Genomic DNA, 19,374 nt, shown 5'->3' with positions numbered 1-19,374 from the left:
GATAAGGACCTGGGGTAGGAAGAACTGACAGTGTTTTTACAAAATCAGGGTTTGGGAAAATTTTTATTGTGTGCTTTGATGTTACCTCATGAGACTCTCCTTTATTGTGACCTGGGCTGTCGTGGTTCCTGTTTTTGTTTTCCTGATGCTCTCATCTTTACATTTTGTATAGTCAGGATTTAGTGTCCTGCGATGGAAATCACTTCTGTTTTGCTTTTGACTTTGGTATGAGTTGGATCAGATGACTTTGGAGACTGATTCTAGAGAAACTGAGCACAGCATCTATGAACTCAGTGTTTGCTGCTTGTCCTGGGGACCTGTCAGTGCAGGCTCTTGGGCCCAGAACCCTGATGCATGACTTGGTTTATAACAAGAGTTTCAGTCAAGTGCCTCAGTCACCACCAATGGTTCTTCTGTATTCAAGGAGAAAGATGGGCATCTGTCCGTGTGGCAGGTGAGAAGGAAGGTTTGCCACCATGCAAATATCAATAGCTCAGGCACCACATCAGGGGTTGCATCTTGGCTGTTTTACACAGCTGTATGTTCAGCCTTCTTTCAAGCCTTACCCTGTGCTCTCTGGAAAGAATTACTGGGTCAGCAGCTCTTCCCTCTTCTTATAGTATTTGTGATAATTCTAAATGAGGTTGGTGACATCTGATTGTGTTAACAGGCTGATTTCCTAACCTTAATCTCTCCGAAATTGGGAAATTCTAACTCAAAGACAAATGTTCATTGTTAATTCCTTACCTTTTGTATAATCTGGTAGTGTCTAGCAGGGCTCCTTCTCATACCTTGGTGAAGAGGGTTTGCTTCTCCCTCCTTAAAACATAACTCTAACTATGTTTTGCTTATTGCTATGAAGGATCTGAGCAGACACTGAAAAAATGCCCTTCTTTCAGCAAAGTTTTAAATATTTTAATTAAAAGACAGTCAAGAGACACAGTGAAACAAAACAGACTCCTAAGATTTCATTGTCAGTTTGGAACAATTTCATATTCTGAGTGGCCTTGAAGTTGAGAAAAGAAGGAGAAGGAGCAGAAGATAAATAATGACTGAGGCTACTGCTTTAGTTTAGTTTCTGTTGCCGAAAGCTGAGCAGCACTTTTGCCCAGACACCTGTGGTGAAAATCCTACAGTGTATTTTTCAGTAAAGCTCTGCTGGCATTTTTCAGTTTTAATGAACAAATTGGAGGAACGAGGTACTGTATTGGTGTGTAACATAAAGCAACTTTTTTCTGTGGTCTTCAAGGAAGCTAAGGCCTGCAACTTTCTAGCCTTTTATGTTACTTGGTTGCAAGTACTTCCCAGTTTGAGGAGATGCCAAAGATGCCCATAGAGTGATTCGTCCACAAAAAACCGGCAACACCAGGGCTACCTTTGTTGTGGAGCAAAACCCCTTCTAACACAAAAGGGATGGTCATCTCCAAGAGCTTTCCTTTTACACAGAGAGAGCGATGTAAAGGTGTCTCAGGCTAGTTGTTCATTGCCCAAAATTCCATGTAATTTTATTTCTTCTGCTATGTAATTGTATTTCTTCTGCTGACTGGTGCATTCAGTTGTCCTGGAAATACATACATCAGACAAAGCTGACGTGTTAGCTGTTCATTTTTGGAGGGCACAAGTCTAATCTATTTCTGCAGGATGTTTCTGAGCATGTTTCCTCTTAGGGTAGGGAGTTCAAAGGATTGGTGATCCAGCCCATAGATGTTGTCTGTGTCCTGCACAAGGATGCTGAATCCTGAGAACTCTTCAAAGGACATGCCTGGCTTTCACATCACCAAGGAGTCTTTCTTAAGCTTGTTAAGCTTGAGTTTTCTAAGTCTACTCAGAATATTCCTTTCCATCACTGTTTCAAACAAACCCTGACAGGCTGGCGGAGTACATGATACTTATAAATGAGGGTAAAGTAAACAGCAGCATGCAGAGACCCTGTAACACTAATTGACCTTGTGCAGCATTTATGCTCAATCACTATAATTCAGTAGAAAGTCACAGGATAACCATGAAATCGTTGTGCTAGTTCTTAACCACTGCTGATTAATGTCTTTGGCTCTCTTGCTGATTAATTTTATGGGGTTTTGTTACTCTGGTGGGGATAGCACAGGCTTAAATGATGATATGCTTGTCCGCAAGGAGCAAAGAAAATCTGTAAGGCTTTCTTGTAAGAGTATCTTTTTTGCTCACTTTAGGGGAATAATCTGTAATACTTCTTATCCCAACTATTATTGAAAGTGGAATATGCTGCATCTCCATCTGACAAGCTGAGCACCACTGCAGTTGTTGGCTGCTGTGGGTCAAGGTGACATCTCTGTGGACTGGAACTTTCCCTTCAAAGATTACTTTGAGCAGTCCACAGTCACAGAGATTACTCCCTGCAAAAGGATGTGGAACCTTAAGTCTGAGTCTCAAACATTCAGGGATGAAAGAAATGTTTCTCCAGGCTACACATCCTTCTGTTTTCTAAGAGACCAAGAGAGTACTGGGCAGGAGGTTGCTTCCCCTGACTGTTAGATCTGTAGAATGGTTTATACAGCCTTGTTGGAAAATCCTGAATGTGGCTGATAAATCAGCACAGTGCTTCTTAGCTTCCTTCTCCCTGAAATGCAAGTATATGTGGGGTTTTTTTTTTCTATAAACTCCATTTGTCTTTCCCAGCTCTAGCACTTCTAATCTAAATTTTTGGGTATTTAGCCTTATCTGTCTGCTGTTCAGTGCCAAAGGTAAGCTGAAGCTGCTTGTAGTCCCCTGCACATGTTGCTGAAAGGGGCATACATAAGTTCAAGTGATGGATTTTGGAGGAATTTTGCTGCTTCCACTATAGTTTCTCCTCAGCTTTTATCTGTTCCCAGCTACTTTGCAGTCTTGTCCGTAGTCAGTTATCTGGACTTTTCTTTTTACTGCTTTAAATGTTTTTCTTCTGATAAGCTGCACACTGTAAGGTTGGCATAAATAAATTTTTTAACACTTACTATGTACAAACAGTCTTGGTCCTGTGCAAATAAAAGTAGCTCTGTGTGTGAAAAATTTATCAGTTTCATCTAAGAGTCATATCTGCCTGTATTAGCCATTGCAAATTCAAGGTTAATTCCCTCCTTAATTCAAGATAGCGGTGGATGTGTGTAGTATCAAGAGGGGGTTCCTTTTGAGACTTCTTGGCTTAAGGGCACATAGTTTTGATCATCCTACCTAGTTTGACATCCAGAATGCCCAGCTGGCTTTGAAATGCCAGCCACAGGGCAATCCCAAATACAGGGCAGAGGCTAAGCCTCTCCTGCCCACACATGCAAGATATAAAAGAGGTGGTCCTAGGGGCTGTCATTAGAGACTTTCTAGAAAAGATCTGGTTTAAACAGTTTAAAATAGCAAGAAATTGTTTAGTGTCAGAGGCAGAAAGTAGCTTCCAGAACAGTAGGGGAAAAAAGGTAGAGATCCTGACCTAGGTGGTAAGAGAGTTTTGGGAAGAAACATGGAGGAAGAATTGTTTTATGCTTCTCTACTTATTTGTTGCTATGAAGTTTCTCATTTATACTAGGCTCTTGGTCAAGAACCAGTGGTTCTACTGGCAAAATGGGTTCCTTCATCTTCTGTGGTCTATGCAATTTGTATGAGTGAATGTGAAATACATTTGTCCCGTGATCAAGTAGCGTTTCATGCTTGCTTTGACTCAAATGTAAATATCACAGTGGGTACAAAGAGTGAGGTCTGGATATTGCCTGGTCTGGAAGATTCCTGTAAAGGGAAGGACACAGAGCAGCAAGACTTAAGGGAAAGACGAGATCCTGTGAGCAGGGAGGTCAAGGACAATATTTTTAATGCCAAATTTGCAAACATATTCAGGAACATATTAAAGTTTACAAAAATCACAGGCTGTACCTGTGTGGTAATTCTGTGCCTTGGGCTTAGGCCAGTTATGCAGAACAATTTCTGGCAGCAAAATTATATTGCTTAGGCAATCAGGAAGTATTTATGTTGAGCAGTATCATCTATTTCCATATGCTTTCCCATACAGTGATTCTTGGTGACAGATGCAGCACTGACCCCAAAACTCAAGGGGATGTAGAAACAGCATGTTCCCCAGTGTCTGCCTGCTCTATACGCAAAGGTGGTTGAGGGGGAATAAAGGACTCCTAACTCTTCCTTGTGCCTGATGATGATGCTTGTGACTTGCTTTCAATAGGCTGCCTTGCATGTTGATCCCAGTGTCCTTGATCAGTCATCAGGCTCATGTAAATCAAGCTGCCCACACACATCTTGAGCTGTAGGGAGTGTAAAATCTGAAACATTCTGATACAAATGCAAACCTTTCTGACACCAGAAACAAAGAAAACAAAACTGAAGTGCTTTGGCATTCAGTTGTTTAGAAGCTGCTTTAAAATAACCCCCACACACCCACCCCACTTCCTAAACGATTTGTTTGCAAACCACTAACTAATTTCAGTGTCATAGACTGACTATGATTTTTAAATGTATTCCATCAGTGTGGAGCTATAATTCTAACCAATACCATTCAATTTATATTGCATTTTGTTGGGTCTTAATAAGTGTTGAAAATACTAAATGTATCTAAATTTCATAGTCCTGAAAGCTGTCATTATACTGGATTATGAAGCTGGTTGCACATATCAGTGAACAAAGTAACTTCATTTTTTTTTTTCAGTGGTGGCATCTTTCAAAACTGGGAGCTGGGAAGCTACAGAGTGATATGGACTACATGGCAAATATCTGACATTTAACATTTATTTTCGTCATATAGGTGTTTTATCACAGGAATGGCTGAGATTAAATATTCCTAGTCCATTTAGCCTCCACTTACTTAAGACTTTGTATTGCTCAGTTCATTTTAAGATTAACTTTTGCATTTGTTCATTTGATGGCCTAGGATGTTGGTGAACCAAGCTACACAGGTAATCAGTGGTGAATCAGGACACCCAAAAATGATCACTTGAAACAGCTTATGAATAAATTAGTACAAATTAAGACAGTTCTGAAATGCACTCATGTCCTGATATCATCACTGAAACAAGACTTTTACACATAAAATAAGGCAGCATTCATGTAGTCCTCATTTGAATGCACTTGCTAAATACAAGGTGATAAATGGCACAGCATATGCGACTGTCCAGTTTGTGCAGGTGTCTGAATGACAGAAGCACTGAAGAAGAATTGTTTCATGTAGTACAAAGATGTGGATACCAAATGCTGTTACACAGAATTGGGTAATGATAGTGATGTTTTAGCTTTCAGGGAAACACCACGTAAGAAGGAGAACAGTGAAATAATTTTAAAATTAAGCTTTGAAGATCATTACCTGCAAAGTTGTTCTTGGATATTAGTGGTGCAATACTAATACAAGAGCAAATTATGTAACTATTTCATAGTGTCAGAAATATCTCCTTATCTTCCAACTTTGCCTTACAAGATTAACTGTTGCTGTTCTATCTTCAATTCCTACCTTGCTTGAAAATTTTCTGTTTTTTTTTCTTTTTTTTATTCTGTTTTAATCATTCTTCTAAAGAGTCTCAACTATTTAGGTACCATTTGCCTTTTTTGAAAGCAAAAGATCCTGAGACATAGTTGTGTCCTTGGATACACCGTGGTCCACCAAAAATAAGAGAGGTGGAAAACGGTGTGATGCTAGTGTCGTGTGATGCTAGTGTGATGCTAGGTGGAAAATGGTGTGATGCTAGTATGTGATATATCCGAGTGCGCTCTCATCTTTTGCATTTCATGAGCATGTATCTGAAGACTGAATATAATTTGTGCTGGAAAATCACTAGCAAATTTTAAATTATTTTTACTGCTCTGATCTGGTTCTGCTATAAATTAAAGCTGCTCAAAGGTGTCAAGATACACATCTGAAAAAAATCAATGGCATGCTCTGGCCCCTGAATTTGGAACAGGAGCAATATTGGAGGAATTTAGAAATAATTGTATCACGACTTGTATTCCAAAACATCATCGTTTGCCTGTTTCTTCTCACTTACCAGAGTGCAGAACAGATCAGTGCGTTGTGCCGAAACTTCCAAGAAGTCCAAGCCAGCAATATGGACGGACAGAAGGACAACCAGGATCCACCTCCACGGCCACTGGCTCGCCACCTTTCTGATGCAGACAGACTGAGGAAAGTCATCCAAGAACTTATGGACACTGAGAAATCTTATGTCAAGGTAAAAAACAAAAAAAAAAGTGTGGCTCACTGCAGCCTTGTTTTTGAGGCTGACCATGACTTGTGGATAGTCCTAACATATTCTGAGCTTATCTTTATATAACCAGTCTTCCATAAGGACCATAACCTCCAAAGTTTCCTTATCTAATTACTCCTGTTTTTTCTGGCAGACTTGCTCCTGTAGCTGAGGCTGTAGGATTTGATGTAGTAGCATTAGTTGTAGTCAATTTGTAGTCACATTGGAGAGTGGTCATTTGTGGGGAGAAGATACCTGCAAAAAAAAGGGTTTTCCAGAGGATGTCTCCCCCATTTTCAAGATGAAAATAAATCTTGTAGAAGAACAAAATAGTCTCCTAAAAATGAGAAAGAAAAGTTTAATCGTGGAAAACAGTGCACAATTAGTTTTCAATCAGGAAAGCTAAAAGGCACAACTCCAGTTGTAGCATCACATGGAAGCTACTTCTCTTCTGACTGATAAGTCTGTAATTTGTTCAAGGTATCTCTCTTCTTTTTATAAACCCTAAAATCATGTGACTGGATGCCAGAAGAAACATGAAAACATTGATTTCATTTACCTCCAGCAAGAAGGCATCGGATCTCCTTTTCTGGATCTCAAAACTTGTATTTACAGATATCAGTACTTGCTGCAATAATGTTTGTGGAAGAGAAAACACTTTGTTCATCCACCAATGCACTAATACAGACATATGCTGGACCCTCATTTATGTCCACCTGATGTTTCTTTTAGAGGAATCGCTTGAACAAAGCCTGACCATGGAGGCCACAGATATATATATATATATATATATATAAAATTTTGCATCAGGAAAAATCCTGGCAGGTTGCACATACTTGTTATGGCATTCTTGGGGAGCTGCTTCTACACAGAACTTCTGATGTGTCTCTAGAGGTTGGAAAGCCTCATAGTGGGCCCCAGCCCGGCTGTCATGCTTTGGTGTGGGGTAGTAAGTCTTCAAAAGTGGCACCAATTCTCTGAAGAAGTGACTGAAAAAGCCCTTGGTCACACCTACCTGACAACATAGCTGAACACTTCAATAACTTATACGGTTTTAAAATGCTACATGTTGTTCTGAATATTACTGCAGATGTTTAAATAAGTGGCTATTTATATCATTTATTTAACATATATGTTAAAAACATTTGATGCTGTTCATACGGATAGACTCATTAGAAAACCATCATCTGTAACATTTCTTCCTCAGGCTAGGCTAAAACATATTTTTCTATTAAAAAGTTTTAAAGCCTTAAAGATGAAACAAAAACATTACCCTGAAATCAGTGTGTGTCCAATTTAGCAGTAATTTCAGTGTTAACATGGAGGTGATTTTGTTACTGAAAAGGAATTGTATCTTAAATTCATTCTCCAAACTTACCCCTCTCTCAGGGTTACCACATAATGAATAGTTTCAAAATGTTGCATAAAAAGTGAACAAACATTCTTTCTTGCAGGACTTGAGCTGTCTCTTTGAGCTATACTTGGAGCCCCTTCAAAAAGAAACCTTCCTTACTCAGGATGAGGTGAGGGAATAGCTGAAAAATGTCCTTTTCATTCTTTTACGGATTAAGACCTTGGCACCTGGATTTTTCATTGCTTAGAGCATGACAGAAAAAGCAAACAAAAAAGATGTCAATAGGAATGACAGCAGTCAGTGCCTGTCTGGTGTGTGCATCACTTCCTTTTCTTAAAGGGTAATTGTTCTTCTGAAATAACTGCTGACAAACCTTCACTTTCTGTATGAATTTTTTATAACACCTGTTTGAAGAGTATTGACAAAGACATTACTGGCCTTTGCAGTCTCTCTGTGTGTTACATCTCCTTAGTCCACTGTTTTCAAAAGACCGCTTTTAGGTCCATGGAGTGCTGTACTTTACAGCCTGATGTTTTCCACAGATGGAGTCCTTATTTGGCAGCCTGCCAGAAATGCTGGATTTCCAGAAGGTGTTTTTGGAGACCCTTGAAGATGGAATATCTTCTTCTTCAGATTTTAATACATTGGAAACACCATCTCAGTTCCGGGTAAATATTTCATCATTTCATACTTTGTAGTGTGCCTGCAAATATTTGTGAAAATATGGCTTTAAGAAGTTTCTGGCTCTTCAGAATTTCATAGGGTTGCTTTTATGTTTGAAGCTTTACTTTGGATTACAGACTTCTATTCAGCAATGAAAGATAAGTGCTATTTTTCATGGTCTTATCTTCCTCATGTGCAGAAGTTGCGACATGGGAAAAGGCAGCATAGACTTGGAGTGCGTGATAAACTGGCTGTGTTCGTGAGGCAGAACTCCTTTGTAGAGACTTTATTGTCACTGTGCTGAATTCTGCCCTGCATGTGCTTCTCCCTGCTATGCCCAGCTAGCCCACTACAGACTGGGAGCTGGTTTTGTTAAATGCCACATGAGTTTCCCATGTTCTGAAGTGCAAGAAGAGGGCCTGCGAAGTGTAAATGGCTGTACACCACCTAGTACCTGTCCTGAGTGGAGGGAGTAAATTCCCTGATGATGGAGTCACTGGCTCAGGACTGAACATGACTGCTGGCAGGTCTCCTGAACACTTGCTGCATTTTGTGGAGCAAACATTGATTAAAAGAGGGGAAGAGGGCTGCTTTCCTCCTCCCTCATTACTCCTCTTTCTTATATTTGCTTTGGGAGGCATTTTTCTAAAAACCTCTCTCTTGTGATTCAGTCCCTCCCACATCTTCCCAACCTCCCCTTCATCCAAGAACATCAAGGTGTCCTGTAATTACCACCTGCCTGAAAAAAGGAAAACAGGTGGAAAGCAATCCTGTATTTGTTTTACTCTGTCCCTTCTGGCTTTGGCACTTTTATGCCTTGCTTCCTATGGCTCATGTATTTTTCCCAGCACAACATAGTTATATGTTTGCTGATTTTTGTTCCTGTGCTGCCTGAAATATACAGTAAAACAGAATACCTGCTCAGGAAGAAAGGAGAAAATTGCAGGCTATGGCTAAATAGGCTGACCTTTACACTCAGCAATATACAAAAATATCATCAAGTTGCTACCAATAGTATATTCATGTTGTATATATATAATATGAAATATGTATAGAAAGATGGTAGATAATTCACCACTGAGTCTGCTTCTTGTGTGCCTGAATATTTATTTAGGATTCTAGTAGTGAATTAATTTTTTGATTGTGTCGATTTCAGAAACTGCTGTTTTCCCTCGGAGGCTCCTTTCTCTATTATGCTGACCACTTCAAACTCTACAGTGGCTTCTGTGCAAACCACATCAAAGTTCAGAAAGTTCTTGAGAGAGGTAATTTTTTGTCTTCATTATTGTAGTTCATTTGCATGAATTCAAACTGCAGTGAACTACTGTAACAAATCTTGTCAACTTGCATAGAATATTGGAAAAAATCAAGGAATAAATATTGGTATAAAACAAGGACTAATCAGGTGTCTTTCAACAGGAAGATCTAAGATCAGAGGTTCTGCTGAAGTATGGTATAGACCTGAAGAATGAGATTCCTTTTGTAACCTCCAGGCAGTAGCCTGGAGAGCTATAGAAACACCTTCCACAAGTTTGTGCTGTCTGCAGGCCCAGACTCCAGAAAAGCAGCAACAAATGGTAGAATGAATCAGGAATAACAGCCTCTGCCATTCACTGCAATGCAGTGGAAAAATTAGAGGAATAATCTCACCTTCATAAAATTGCTTTCTCAGCCCTTTTGAATGTTATTTAATGCAGGAAATTATTATGAAAGGAATAGTGTATACTACTCTGTAAACCATCCATTGAAAAGGGTGAGAGTTTTGGTGCTGGGTTCAAGTTGCCATTCCATGTTTTCCAGTTATTGTAGCTTCTGTGACTTCCATGTTCAACTGAGTTTTCTTTGGTTTTTTTGTTTGTTTGTTTTTGTTTTTGTTTTTTTGGTTTTTTTTAATTTGCATCTAGCCAAAACAGATAGTGCCTTTAAGACCTTTCTGGATGCTCGAAATCCCACAAAGCAACATTCTTCTACACTGGAGTCGTATCTCATAAAGCCTGTTCAGAGAGTGCTGAAATATCCTCTGCTTTTAAAAGAGCTGGTGTCTCTGACAGACAATGAGAGTGAGGAGCATTATCATTTGACAGGTAACTTCCTTTCTTCTACAGGAATGAATATGAGTTAGGTTTAATTTCCTGCCCTTTCTGAAGATACAGGTAGGCATTCTGGTAGATAGCACAGAACTTGTAAAAACCTAGAGAGAATTCCCTCCCTCTCCTTAAAAAGAATATGTATTTTTTTCGTTCCTTCAGCTAGAAGTCTTGCTTGATATGTCCAAGTCCCTTTGAGAAGTAGTTATGCCCAGGATTTGCCATGGCAAGTAGGACTGGGGTCTTTATCTTCATGCACAGGAACATGTCAGGTCACGGTGTTGCTTTTACCCACTTGAGAAACGCTGACCAAGGCTCCATCTTGTGGTTATTATTTAGTTCTTGAAATATGTCAAAGTTTAAGAGCACCACAGATGGAAATCTTTGTTGTTTGAGGTCTTTCTGTGATTTTTGCTTGTGTCAAAGAGATCTTTGTCAAATGTTTGCAGTCATCCCATGCAGAGAGACTTGTCTAACATGCATTAGAGTTGATTGCTTTTCTAGGGACTTCACCCTGGCAAATTCCAGTTCAGGTCTGTCAGCACCTTGTGGATGAAAATCAAGAGATGTATTTTATGGATCGATTGTCGTTTTCATAGAATGGATGCAGGCAAACTACATTGTCAGTAAAAACTCATGAGGCTTTTACTCTTCAAAAGAAGCTTCTAATATTGTTCCCTTGCCCAGACAAGCCAGGGGGGTGACTTATATGCAGGTCAGGATAGATGCCAAACTGCTAAAACGCTGCACCATTAAGAATTGATGAAACCCAGTATCCCTGTCCAATTCCATTTTGAATTAACACAAAAATCTAATGGAATCTAGTGACATTCTTGTTTGGAAAACAAAATTTAAACAAAATCTGGCCACCAGCATTTCATGTATACATTCCATGAGGAATTTGTACAGCCTAACACTGTATTTCTTTGTCCATTCAGGGGTGAGACAAGAACAATTTGTTTCTCTTAAAGATCATTTGATAACTTATTCTAGGATGAGTCAAGATTACTCCAGAGGTCCTAGTGGCCCTGTATCTACAAGATGCCAGATTTAACCATGGTTACCATCATACTGCTATAAATATTGATGCACTTGGGGGCTTGTCACTGGAATGCTTATTGCAGCCTTTTCAGCCACTTAAGACACCACATGCTCATTTTTCACTTACTCTGACCAGGAAGTATTTCTTCTTCTGTTGCTATGAGAAAGTACTGATACAGAACTAGAATTCAGTTCACCAGACCTTGGGAAGGCAACATCATTTTACGTGCCTCAAGGGGAATTCAGTTTAAGATTACCATATTTAGAGAATACAGATGAATTACATAGTTGTCTATGAAATTTTTAAACCTTACAGAAGCACTGAAGGCAATGGAAAAAGTAGCAAGTCACATCAATGAGATGCAGAAGATATATGAAGATTATGGCACTGTATTTGACCAACTGGTTGCAGATCAAAGTGGAACAGAGAAAGAGGTAAGAGAAGAAACAACATGTTGCATTGACTCTTGAAGCATTATCCAGCTTGCTGTTGGGGCTTCATCTCTTCCTGAGGTAATTTTGGGAACTTACTTGTGCTGGGCTTGCTCTATTCTCCTTTAATATTTTGACTTCTGTTTTGTATCTGCTTGTCAAGTTTCTTTCTGTCAGTGGGTTATGGTAAAATTTTCAGACAGCTGCCAGGGCCGCCTTCTGGATTGACAGGAATTGCGAGCAGGAGTAGACATAGTTCTCAGTAGGAAAAAAAACTCCTCTTGTCAAAATGTTGCAGAGATTATCCATGCCCCAAGGCATTCAGATTTTATGCTGTTGAGTTCTTGAGTTCTTAAATTCTTAACATATTTTTTCACCCGTATAAATGAAAATGGCAATTCCATGGATTTCACATTAAGGTCTGTTATTGTCATTCTCTACACTTCCAGTGCTGAGGCATCCATGGGTATTTGTCAGAGCAAAACCCATTAGTTATACAGACTGTGTGCAGTCATCTCCCAGAACTGGGGCAGCAAGGCTTCAACTTTGCCGTTTGCATCAATTACTAAGCAGATCAAATCTGCGAAGTTGGGCATCAGATATGAGAGATGTCTTCTCAGTTGTTTCGTTTCCTGCTAGTAAAAGTCAAATTGTCCCCGTTGACTACCTGTTTTCTCATAATTTATGGGGAAACAAAACTTGACAGCCTGTCATATTCTTCAGCATTATGTTGTGTCCCACAGAAGAAAGGAGTCTCGGAGTACAAGACCTCCATTAATTCTGCCATTGGCAGTGTCATTAATACTAATTACTCTATAGAAATTAAAGATCCTTACAGCTAACATATCAGGCAGTTCACAACTGGCTCTATGTAAGTGTAAGATTACCAGATCAGCTTAATATTCTTCGAAGTTATTAATAGTGAGAACTTATCCAGCTTCCATAACTTAGGGGCTACTACTTTGTGTAGTTGTAACCTGTTTTAAAAAAGGGGATTACTCACACTTTTCCTGCTGTAGTGAAGATCTCTTTCTATACATAAATACAGAAAACGTAGACCTTAAAGTTATTGATGTGTACTGATTGCTTTACATATCTGTAAAATGCAGCACTGATACATATATTTATACTGATTATTTATATTATCTACTGTTATAATTTAATACAGGTGACAGAGCTTTCAATGGGAGAACTTCTGATGCATTCTACAGTTACCTGGCTGAATCCTTTCCCATCACTGGGCAAAGCAAGGAAAGACCTTGAACTTACAGTGTTTGGTAAGTGCCTTCCTCAAAGACTCTGCACTTTCAAATCTGAAGACTGCCACATTACATCTTCTCACAGGATAAAAGCCCTAAACTCCCTTCCCTGTAGTCATGTGATATCTAGGGTGGACTTATATCTGAAAAAACACATAGGTGTATTTTCTAACATGAAAAAAGTTTCTATTTATTTGCTTGTTGGTACTGTTTGCTCTGTGAGCCACCCTCAGCTGCTGTCTTGCCTATATTTAAACTATAGAAATCAGTGATTTTCAAGGGGCAATATTAGAGTCTTTAGAACAATCTGTTAAATGAAGCTTTGAAAGGAGGCTTGTGGGAAAATCATGATTTTTTCTACTCTTGTGAATTCAGACTAACTTCTGCTTTACGGCTACTGCACTGAAATCCCCATCCAGATTATTTTAACCTGAGACCTGATGTGGAAATGAGAGCATACAAACAAGTGTCCATTTCTTAAAACAATTATTATTCTAATATTTCAGCGGATAAACACCTTCAGAAGAACTCCAGATTGATGACAGACAAGTTTCTCAGGGCACTCCTTCCCTGGGAAACATGGTTAGGAGAGGGGATGCTTCATACAGAAGAACAAACAGAAATTACCTACCAGGCTCCTTGGATGAGCTTCTCAGTGATCTGCATATGCTGGACACTTTCCAGCAGGACTTGTATGAATAAAAGGACTCTGGGCCTGATTCTTAGCTTGGACTGGTCACCTGCCACTTGGGAAACTGATTATTCTCACTTTGAACTCTCTGCAGGCAGCTTAGCAAATGCATCCAGTATGTAGAACTGAAGTAAGGTGACAAGCTCTGGGGTTAATACTGTGCTTGCTGTGGCTGCATCCTGCATTCATACTATTGTCCTTCTCTCCTCTGGAAGGAAACATGGATGCATGAGCAGGGATAGAGCTAATTCTGCCCTAGCAACCAATCTGGGATCTAGGATGGCTCTGAAGAGCCATCCCTTAGTTCACCTGCAACTTCAATGCCCCAGTGTTTCTGTTCCTCCTTTCAGATGAGAGTAATGCCCCTGAGCCCCTGTCTCCCTGGCGTCTGAAAGACTAGATAAAGTTAGTGAGACACTCCAGTTGGATTTTGTGGAAGCCAGAGAATTCTTGCAGAAGGAAAAGTAGGAATCGAGATGTCTGAGAACTTAAAGAAATGCTGAACTGCAGGAAGAACAAACTGTGTCCTTCACAGCACTCTCCGGCTGTAGGCCCCTTGGTCCACTTGAAAATGTCCACTGATTGCAGAAAGAAAATGTTTACATCTAACCTACATCTGCTGTATTTGTTTATGTGAAGACTTACAGGAGATAAGTGGTTGCTGGTAGTTTCAGAATAAATGTACAGAAAGGCTTCATCCTAAATGTCTGGAACAAAATCTGAAGGAAAAATACTGCCACTGCATGAATGTGCAGGATGAGAAACACAGTCGTCATCTTAATACAGGGAAAATGCTTTTCAATGTTTGCTTATCTCAGCCTTCACATTCCCATGACTATAATAATCAGCTTCTCCAAGATAGTATTTTCATTGAATATTATGATATTATGCCTATAATTAGCAGTTTTCCTTTTTCTTTTTTCTCCTTTCTCTTTTTAGTTTTTAAGAGGGCTGTAATACTGGTGTATAAGGAGAACTACAAATTGAAGAAGAAAATGGTAAGTCTGGTATCACTGGAGGTGGTGGGTGTTCAGCATACAACTGCAATGGGAGATGGACCATACCAGTGTTGAAGGGGGAGTGACCGACGTGAAACAGCACTTTCCCTTGCTAGGCTGGAATTCTGGCTATCCCTGCTAAAACAAGTGCTCAGTATCTGTGTAGCAATAAATATTTTTTTGTTATTTAATAAGCAGTAGCATCTTCTGTGTGAGCCCCATGTTAGTTTTACCAGGTGGAATATGAAACATTGCCATGCAGAAATCATTAATTCTTCCAGATTGCGTTTGTGACGGCCTACCTTACCACAGGGTGTAGGTGAAAGACCTTTGTTTTACCAGCCCTTGATCATCCTGGAAGGAAAGGAAAAGGGACATTATAGGCATAACCTTCTCTCAACCCACTTACAGACCTGAAATGTGGAAGTCAGGTAGCAAGTTGTATGTTCCAAGTACCAGAGGTGATGTACTGCACTGTGCTCATTGTAACAGATGGAGGGGCTCTAAAAGTAGCAGCAGCAGCTATATGATTAAGGTATTCTGCTGATCAACAGCCTGCATGTTCTTTCATAGGAAACTTCTTCCCTGGTAGTACTTATAGGCAAAGTATTATTTTTATCTGTTGAAATCGAATGGCTTTTAAAAGTTGAAGCTATTATGAATTCCAAAGGTTTTGTCTATCACTATTTCAACTACATATACAAGCACATTTTAAGGTAGTGAAGGAAAGTTTAATGAATTTAGTTTTTCTTTAGAGGCAGGTCTTTTAAGAGTAGTATGAAACACCACCACTTTTTCTACTTCTCAGAATTATCCTTTGGTTTGCTTTTTACAGCCTACTAATGTTCGTGCTGCACATAATTATGGTGACTTGGATCCATTTAAATTTCGTTGGCTCATTCCTTTATCTGCTCTTCAAGTTCGACTGGGGAATACAGCAGGTAACTCTCTTGCAGTAAATACTTTAGGATTGAATGCTTTTCTGGGATTCTGTAATACTGCTTCTTCCAGATGTCTTTCTGGAGCCTCTGGAAACAGGCAGGTGTAGAGAAAATACTATCTATCTCTGCACTCAGGGGGTACAGGCTTGATACATTTACAGACTGTCTTCATTTGGTATGTTGACTTCTGTGCATCATTACATCTTAACATGATGTGAAGGAATGACAGAATGGAAATCCCTAATAAAAGGAAGGTGGTTTACCACAGCTGACATCCTGGTGACATCCTGATGCTGTGCGTGTGCTGATCTTCATGTTTTTTCAAACACAGGAGAGTTGACTGCAATTCATGGTAGTAGAGGGCTGTGGGTTTGTTTTCAAGCTGATCTTTATGGTCCTATCTACTTCTGTATGTTCTGTAAAGTGTCACAAGGTCTTTAGAGCACACCTGGGTGAAGGCCTGTTGAGGGTGGAAGACAGGGAGAAGCAGCAAGAATGGGGGAAAGCAACTCTCCAAGTTACCAAAGGCAGTGCTAGGCTGCCGCAACAAGAGAGCTCAGGGGACTTTCTCTTGGGTTCCACCTTGGGTGAGATCTTCTGTAGCTTCACACATGGCTGAATTAACACTGCCTTCAGGAGAGTGGGGGAGCTCTAAGCTGGTCTTTCTAATGCCAAACGTTTTGTGGAGTGTTATGCAAAAGTAACATTTTCTTCCATGCATAGGAACAGAGAACAGCTGTATCTGGGAACTGATTCACACCAAGTCAGAACTAGAAGGCAGGCCAGAAACAATTTTTCAGTTGTGCAGCAGGTAAGTTTTACATGCAGGTTGTATTTCACAAATCACATTAATGGAATTTTAAAACAAAGAAAATATTTTGTCCCATGTGACCTTTGCATCAGCACTTTTGAAGACGTGCTCATTATTTGAAGCCAGGCACTATGCCAGTCTTTAACTGTATGAAGTATAACAAATTTAAATGGGTGAATTAGGTGCAGTGATCCAATGTCAGAAATCTGCAGATACAGGAACACAAGTTCCAGTATGGCATGGGCACAGTAACAGGTTATATCAGTTATCTCAGTTGGTTAACAGAGATTACTTTCTCATAAAGACCACTTACAGTGGTGATTCCCTCATACAGAATTTACCTTTCATGTCATTTTCTAAGAGGAAGTAACCAAGATCTCAAAACACAAGGTGTGTGAAATCTCTAACAATGTTAAGATGTCCCTGCCCATGGCAGGGGCGTTGGAACTAGAGGATCTTTAATGTTCCTTCCAACCCAGAACAATCTATGATTTTATGATAGCTGCAAACCCACTACTAAAGCAAAATTTTGAATAAAAACACTGCACTAAAGCACATCAGGAGAAAGGAATTGGGAACATTTTATCCCAGTGTCTTACTTCAGAGAGGAAAATTAAGTTCTGTGTTTTCTTAAACTTGCAGTGATTCTGAGAACAAGACTAACATTGTGAAGGTCATCCGTTCTATTCTGCGTGAGAATTTCAGACGTCACATAAAATGTGAGCTACCACTGGAGAAAACATGTAAAGATCGCCTCATCCCACTCAAGAATCGTGTACCTGCAACAGCCAAACTGGGTAAGAAACACCTTCTCAAGTGAAAACTGAACTGTCTGGACTCCCGTGCTGCTAGGGAGTTCACAATTATTACCGTGACCATAGAGTGTCGTGTGTCAGACCCACAAATCCCATTTCTTTTTTTTTGGACTGGAGCAGGAGTAGTTTCTCTACCACTCAGTGTGTGACAAGGACTAGAGGAGATAAGCAGGCTTGCTATCCCTTCTCCCTGTACTGTGATGTGTCATTAGCTCTCTTTAGAGAAGACTTAATAAGGCCCAAATTAACTTTGCTGGGAAGGAACAGACTCCCTTTGGCATACAATATTAGTGTTCTTTCCTCTGTAGTAACTGTAGTAACTCAGCCCTAATAACATTTATAGCTAAAACAACTGGCAGCAGGCAGGGGTCTTGCTTCTTTCAATGCATTAAATCTGCATCCCAGCTGTTACTGTAATTAAGTACACGCTTCAGACATTTTAGTTAAATGAGTAGTTACTAATATTTCAAGTCTCTATCTGATCAGTTTTCTATAAAATCCCCTTAACATCACAGGATCTGGAACAGTTCAGTTCAACTTCTGCCTACATCTTGGCCCTCCAGTGCTCAAGGTACCTGAGTCAGTCTTTCTTTCCTGCAGAAGTGTGTAATTGTAACTACACTTTTTGGAGGATTTTATATGTATTACACGTGAAAGCAAGCACAGAGCCCTGGGATAGGTGTAATGAAAACTGTGACATGGAATCACACTGTCAGTATCAGAGGGCTGGCACATCTGACTTGGAATGACTATGTACATTGCCATCATAAGTGGGATCTTAAGATAAAAGGTATAACCAGCTGATGCTTTGCTGCAAAAATAAACTTGCATTTTTATTCTGCACAGCTTCCACAAGATCCTTGAAGGTACTGAAGAACTCATCCAGTAGTGAGTGGAACGGTGACCAGGGGAAAAGCACCTTCCAGGACTCTGATGAGTGCAGCCTGAGCAGCAGCACTCAAAGCAGCAGCTGCCACACTTCTGAGAGCATCCAGGAGCCCAAAAGTTCATCTCCCAATAAACACACAGAGACCACTGCATCTGACTTTTCTAATGTTCTTGTCAAAGAATCTGATATTCTCAGTGATGATGATGATGACGAGGACTATCGGAGCCTAAAGAAAGGCAGCCCTACAAAAGACATTGAAATACAGTTCCAGCGGCTGAAGATCTCAGAGGAACCCGGTGCTGACTCTGAACGGGATCAGGCTGCTGAAAATGAGGAAGGAGATGGCTTCCAGAGAGCAGAGCATCCAAAGCTCGTGCGGGGCCACTTCTGCCCAGTGAAGAGAAAAGTAAACAGCACAAAGCGTAACAGAGGAACTCTAATGGCAATGCAAGAACGCCACCAATCCCTTGACAGTCACTCTGATGCTGCAAACCTGGATCTGAACTCTATTTTAGAGAGAGAATTTAGTGTCCAGAGTTTAACATCTGTAGTTAATGAGGACTGTTTTTATGAAGCTGTGGAGAGGCATGGAAAATCCTAGCTTTCTAAGCACTATATTAAAACATTGATTTGAAGTCCACATAAAATTCAACAAACATTTTGCTTTAAAATTAGTAAATTCATGGAAGCTGCAGGAAAACTACTATCTGATTTTGTGCACTAATACATTTTTCCACAAAAACAGCTGTAAAGGATTCTTAAGTTATTTTAATTTATTGTGGATCAAAAATAGATTAAGTTGGCCCAGGTTTGTAAATTAGTTCATCCCTTTCAAGCAGTTATTAAGATGATGTAGTGTTCTTGGGGATGGCCTTGTTAGTATTTTAAGTAATGTGGAAAAGGTGCTAGTGAGAGTGGCAGAGGAGTTTACAATGGAAAGTAGCATTGCAAACTGAATTTTTCAATACCTTGGGCATTTTATTTCTTTGGTTTTCATGTTTGCTTTATTTAAAGCAGAATTAAGTTATTTTAATGTGTTTTAGTGCACAACAGTGCAGACGTTTCATTTTTTTATGTTTCAATGCTGTGTATACTTTATACATATATGTAAATACAAAAACAAAGCTTGGCCTGTGATCTTTTATTTGACTTTATTTTTTATTTTCTCTATGAGCCTGTACAGTAAAAGACAAATAAGTATTGTACTTAGC

The 19,374-nt window shown here is 39.7% G+C and overlaps 1 protein-coding gene across 3 annotated transcripts in view; it reads left to right on the top strand.

The window, feature by feature from the left end:
• Positions 1-19,372, top strand: part of TIAM2 (TIAM Rac1 associated GEF 2) — an 89,254-nt gene extending 69,882 nt beyond the window's left edge. For all 3 annotated transcript variants that reach the window (XM_019287360.3, XM_010400427.4, XM_010400460.4), the window contains 12 exons: positions 5,988-6,167; positions 7,637-7,705; positions 8,079-8,204; positions 9,356-9,464; positions 10,104-10,283; positions 11,644-11,762; positions 12,928-13,036; positions 14,649-14,707; positions 15,543-15,648; positions 16,372-16,459; positions 17,102-17,256; positions 18,121-19,372. In XM_019287360.3, the coding sequence (XP_019142905.2) occupies positions 5,988-6,167; positions 7,637-7,705; positions 8,079-8,204; positions 9,356-9,464; positions 10,104-10,283; positions 11,644-11,762; positions 12,928-13,036; positions 14,649-14,707; positions 15,543-15,648; positions 16,372-16,459; positions 17,102-17,256; positions 18,121-18,764 (1,944 nt within the window). In that variant the 3' untranslated portion in view covers positions 18,765-19,372. The remainder of the gene's footprint in view (positions 1-5,987; positions 6,168-7,636; positions 7,706-8,078; positions 8,205-9,355; positions 9,465-10,103; positions 10,284-11,643; positions 11,763-12,927; positions 13,037-14,648; positions 14,708-15,542; positions 15,649-16,371; positions 16,460-17,101; positions 17,257-18,120) is intronic.
• The last annotated feature ends 2 nt before the right edge of the window (positions 19,373-19,374 follow it).

This window comes from Corvus cornix, chromosome 3 (assembly GCF_000738735.6).
Source record: "Corvus cornix cornix isolate S_Up_H32 chromosome 3, ASM73873v5, whole genome shotgun sequence".
In the NCBI taxonomy this organism is placed as follows: domain Eukaryota; kingdom Metazoa; phylum Chordata; class Aves; order Passeriformes; family Corvidae; genus Corvus; species Corvus cornix.
The sequence above is the reverse complement of the archived record's forward strand: the minus strand, read 5'-3'. Positions and strand labels throughout refer to the sequence as shown.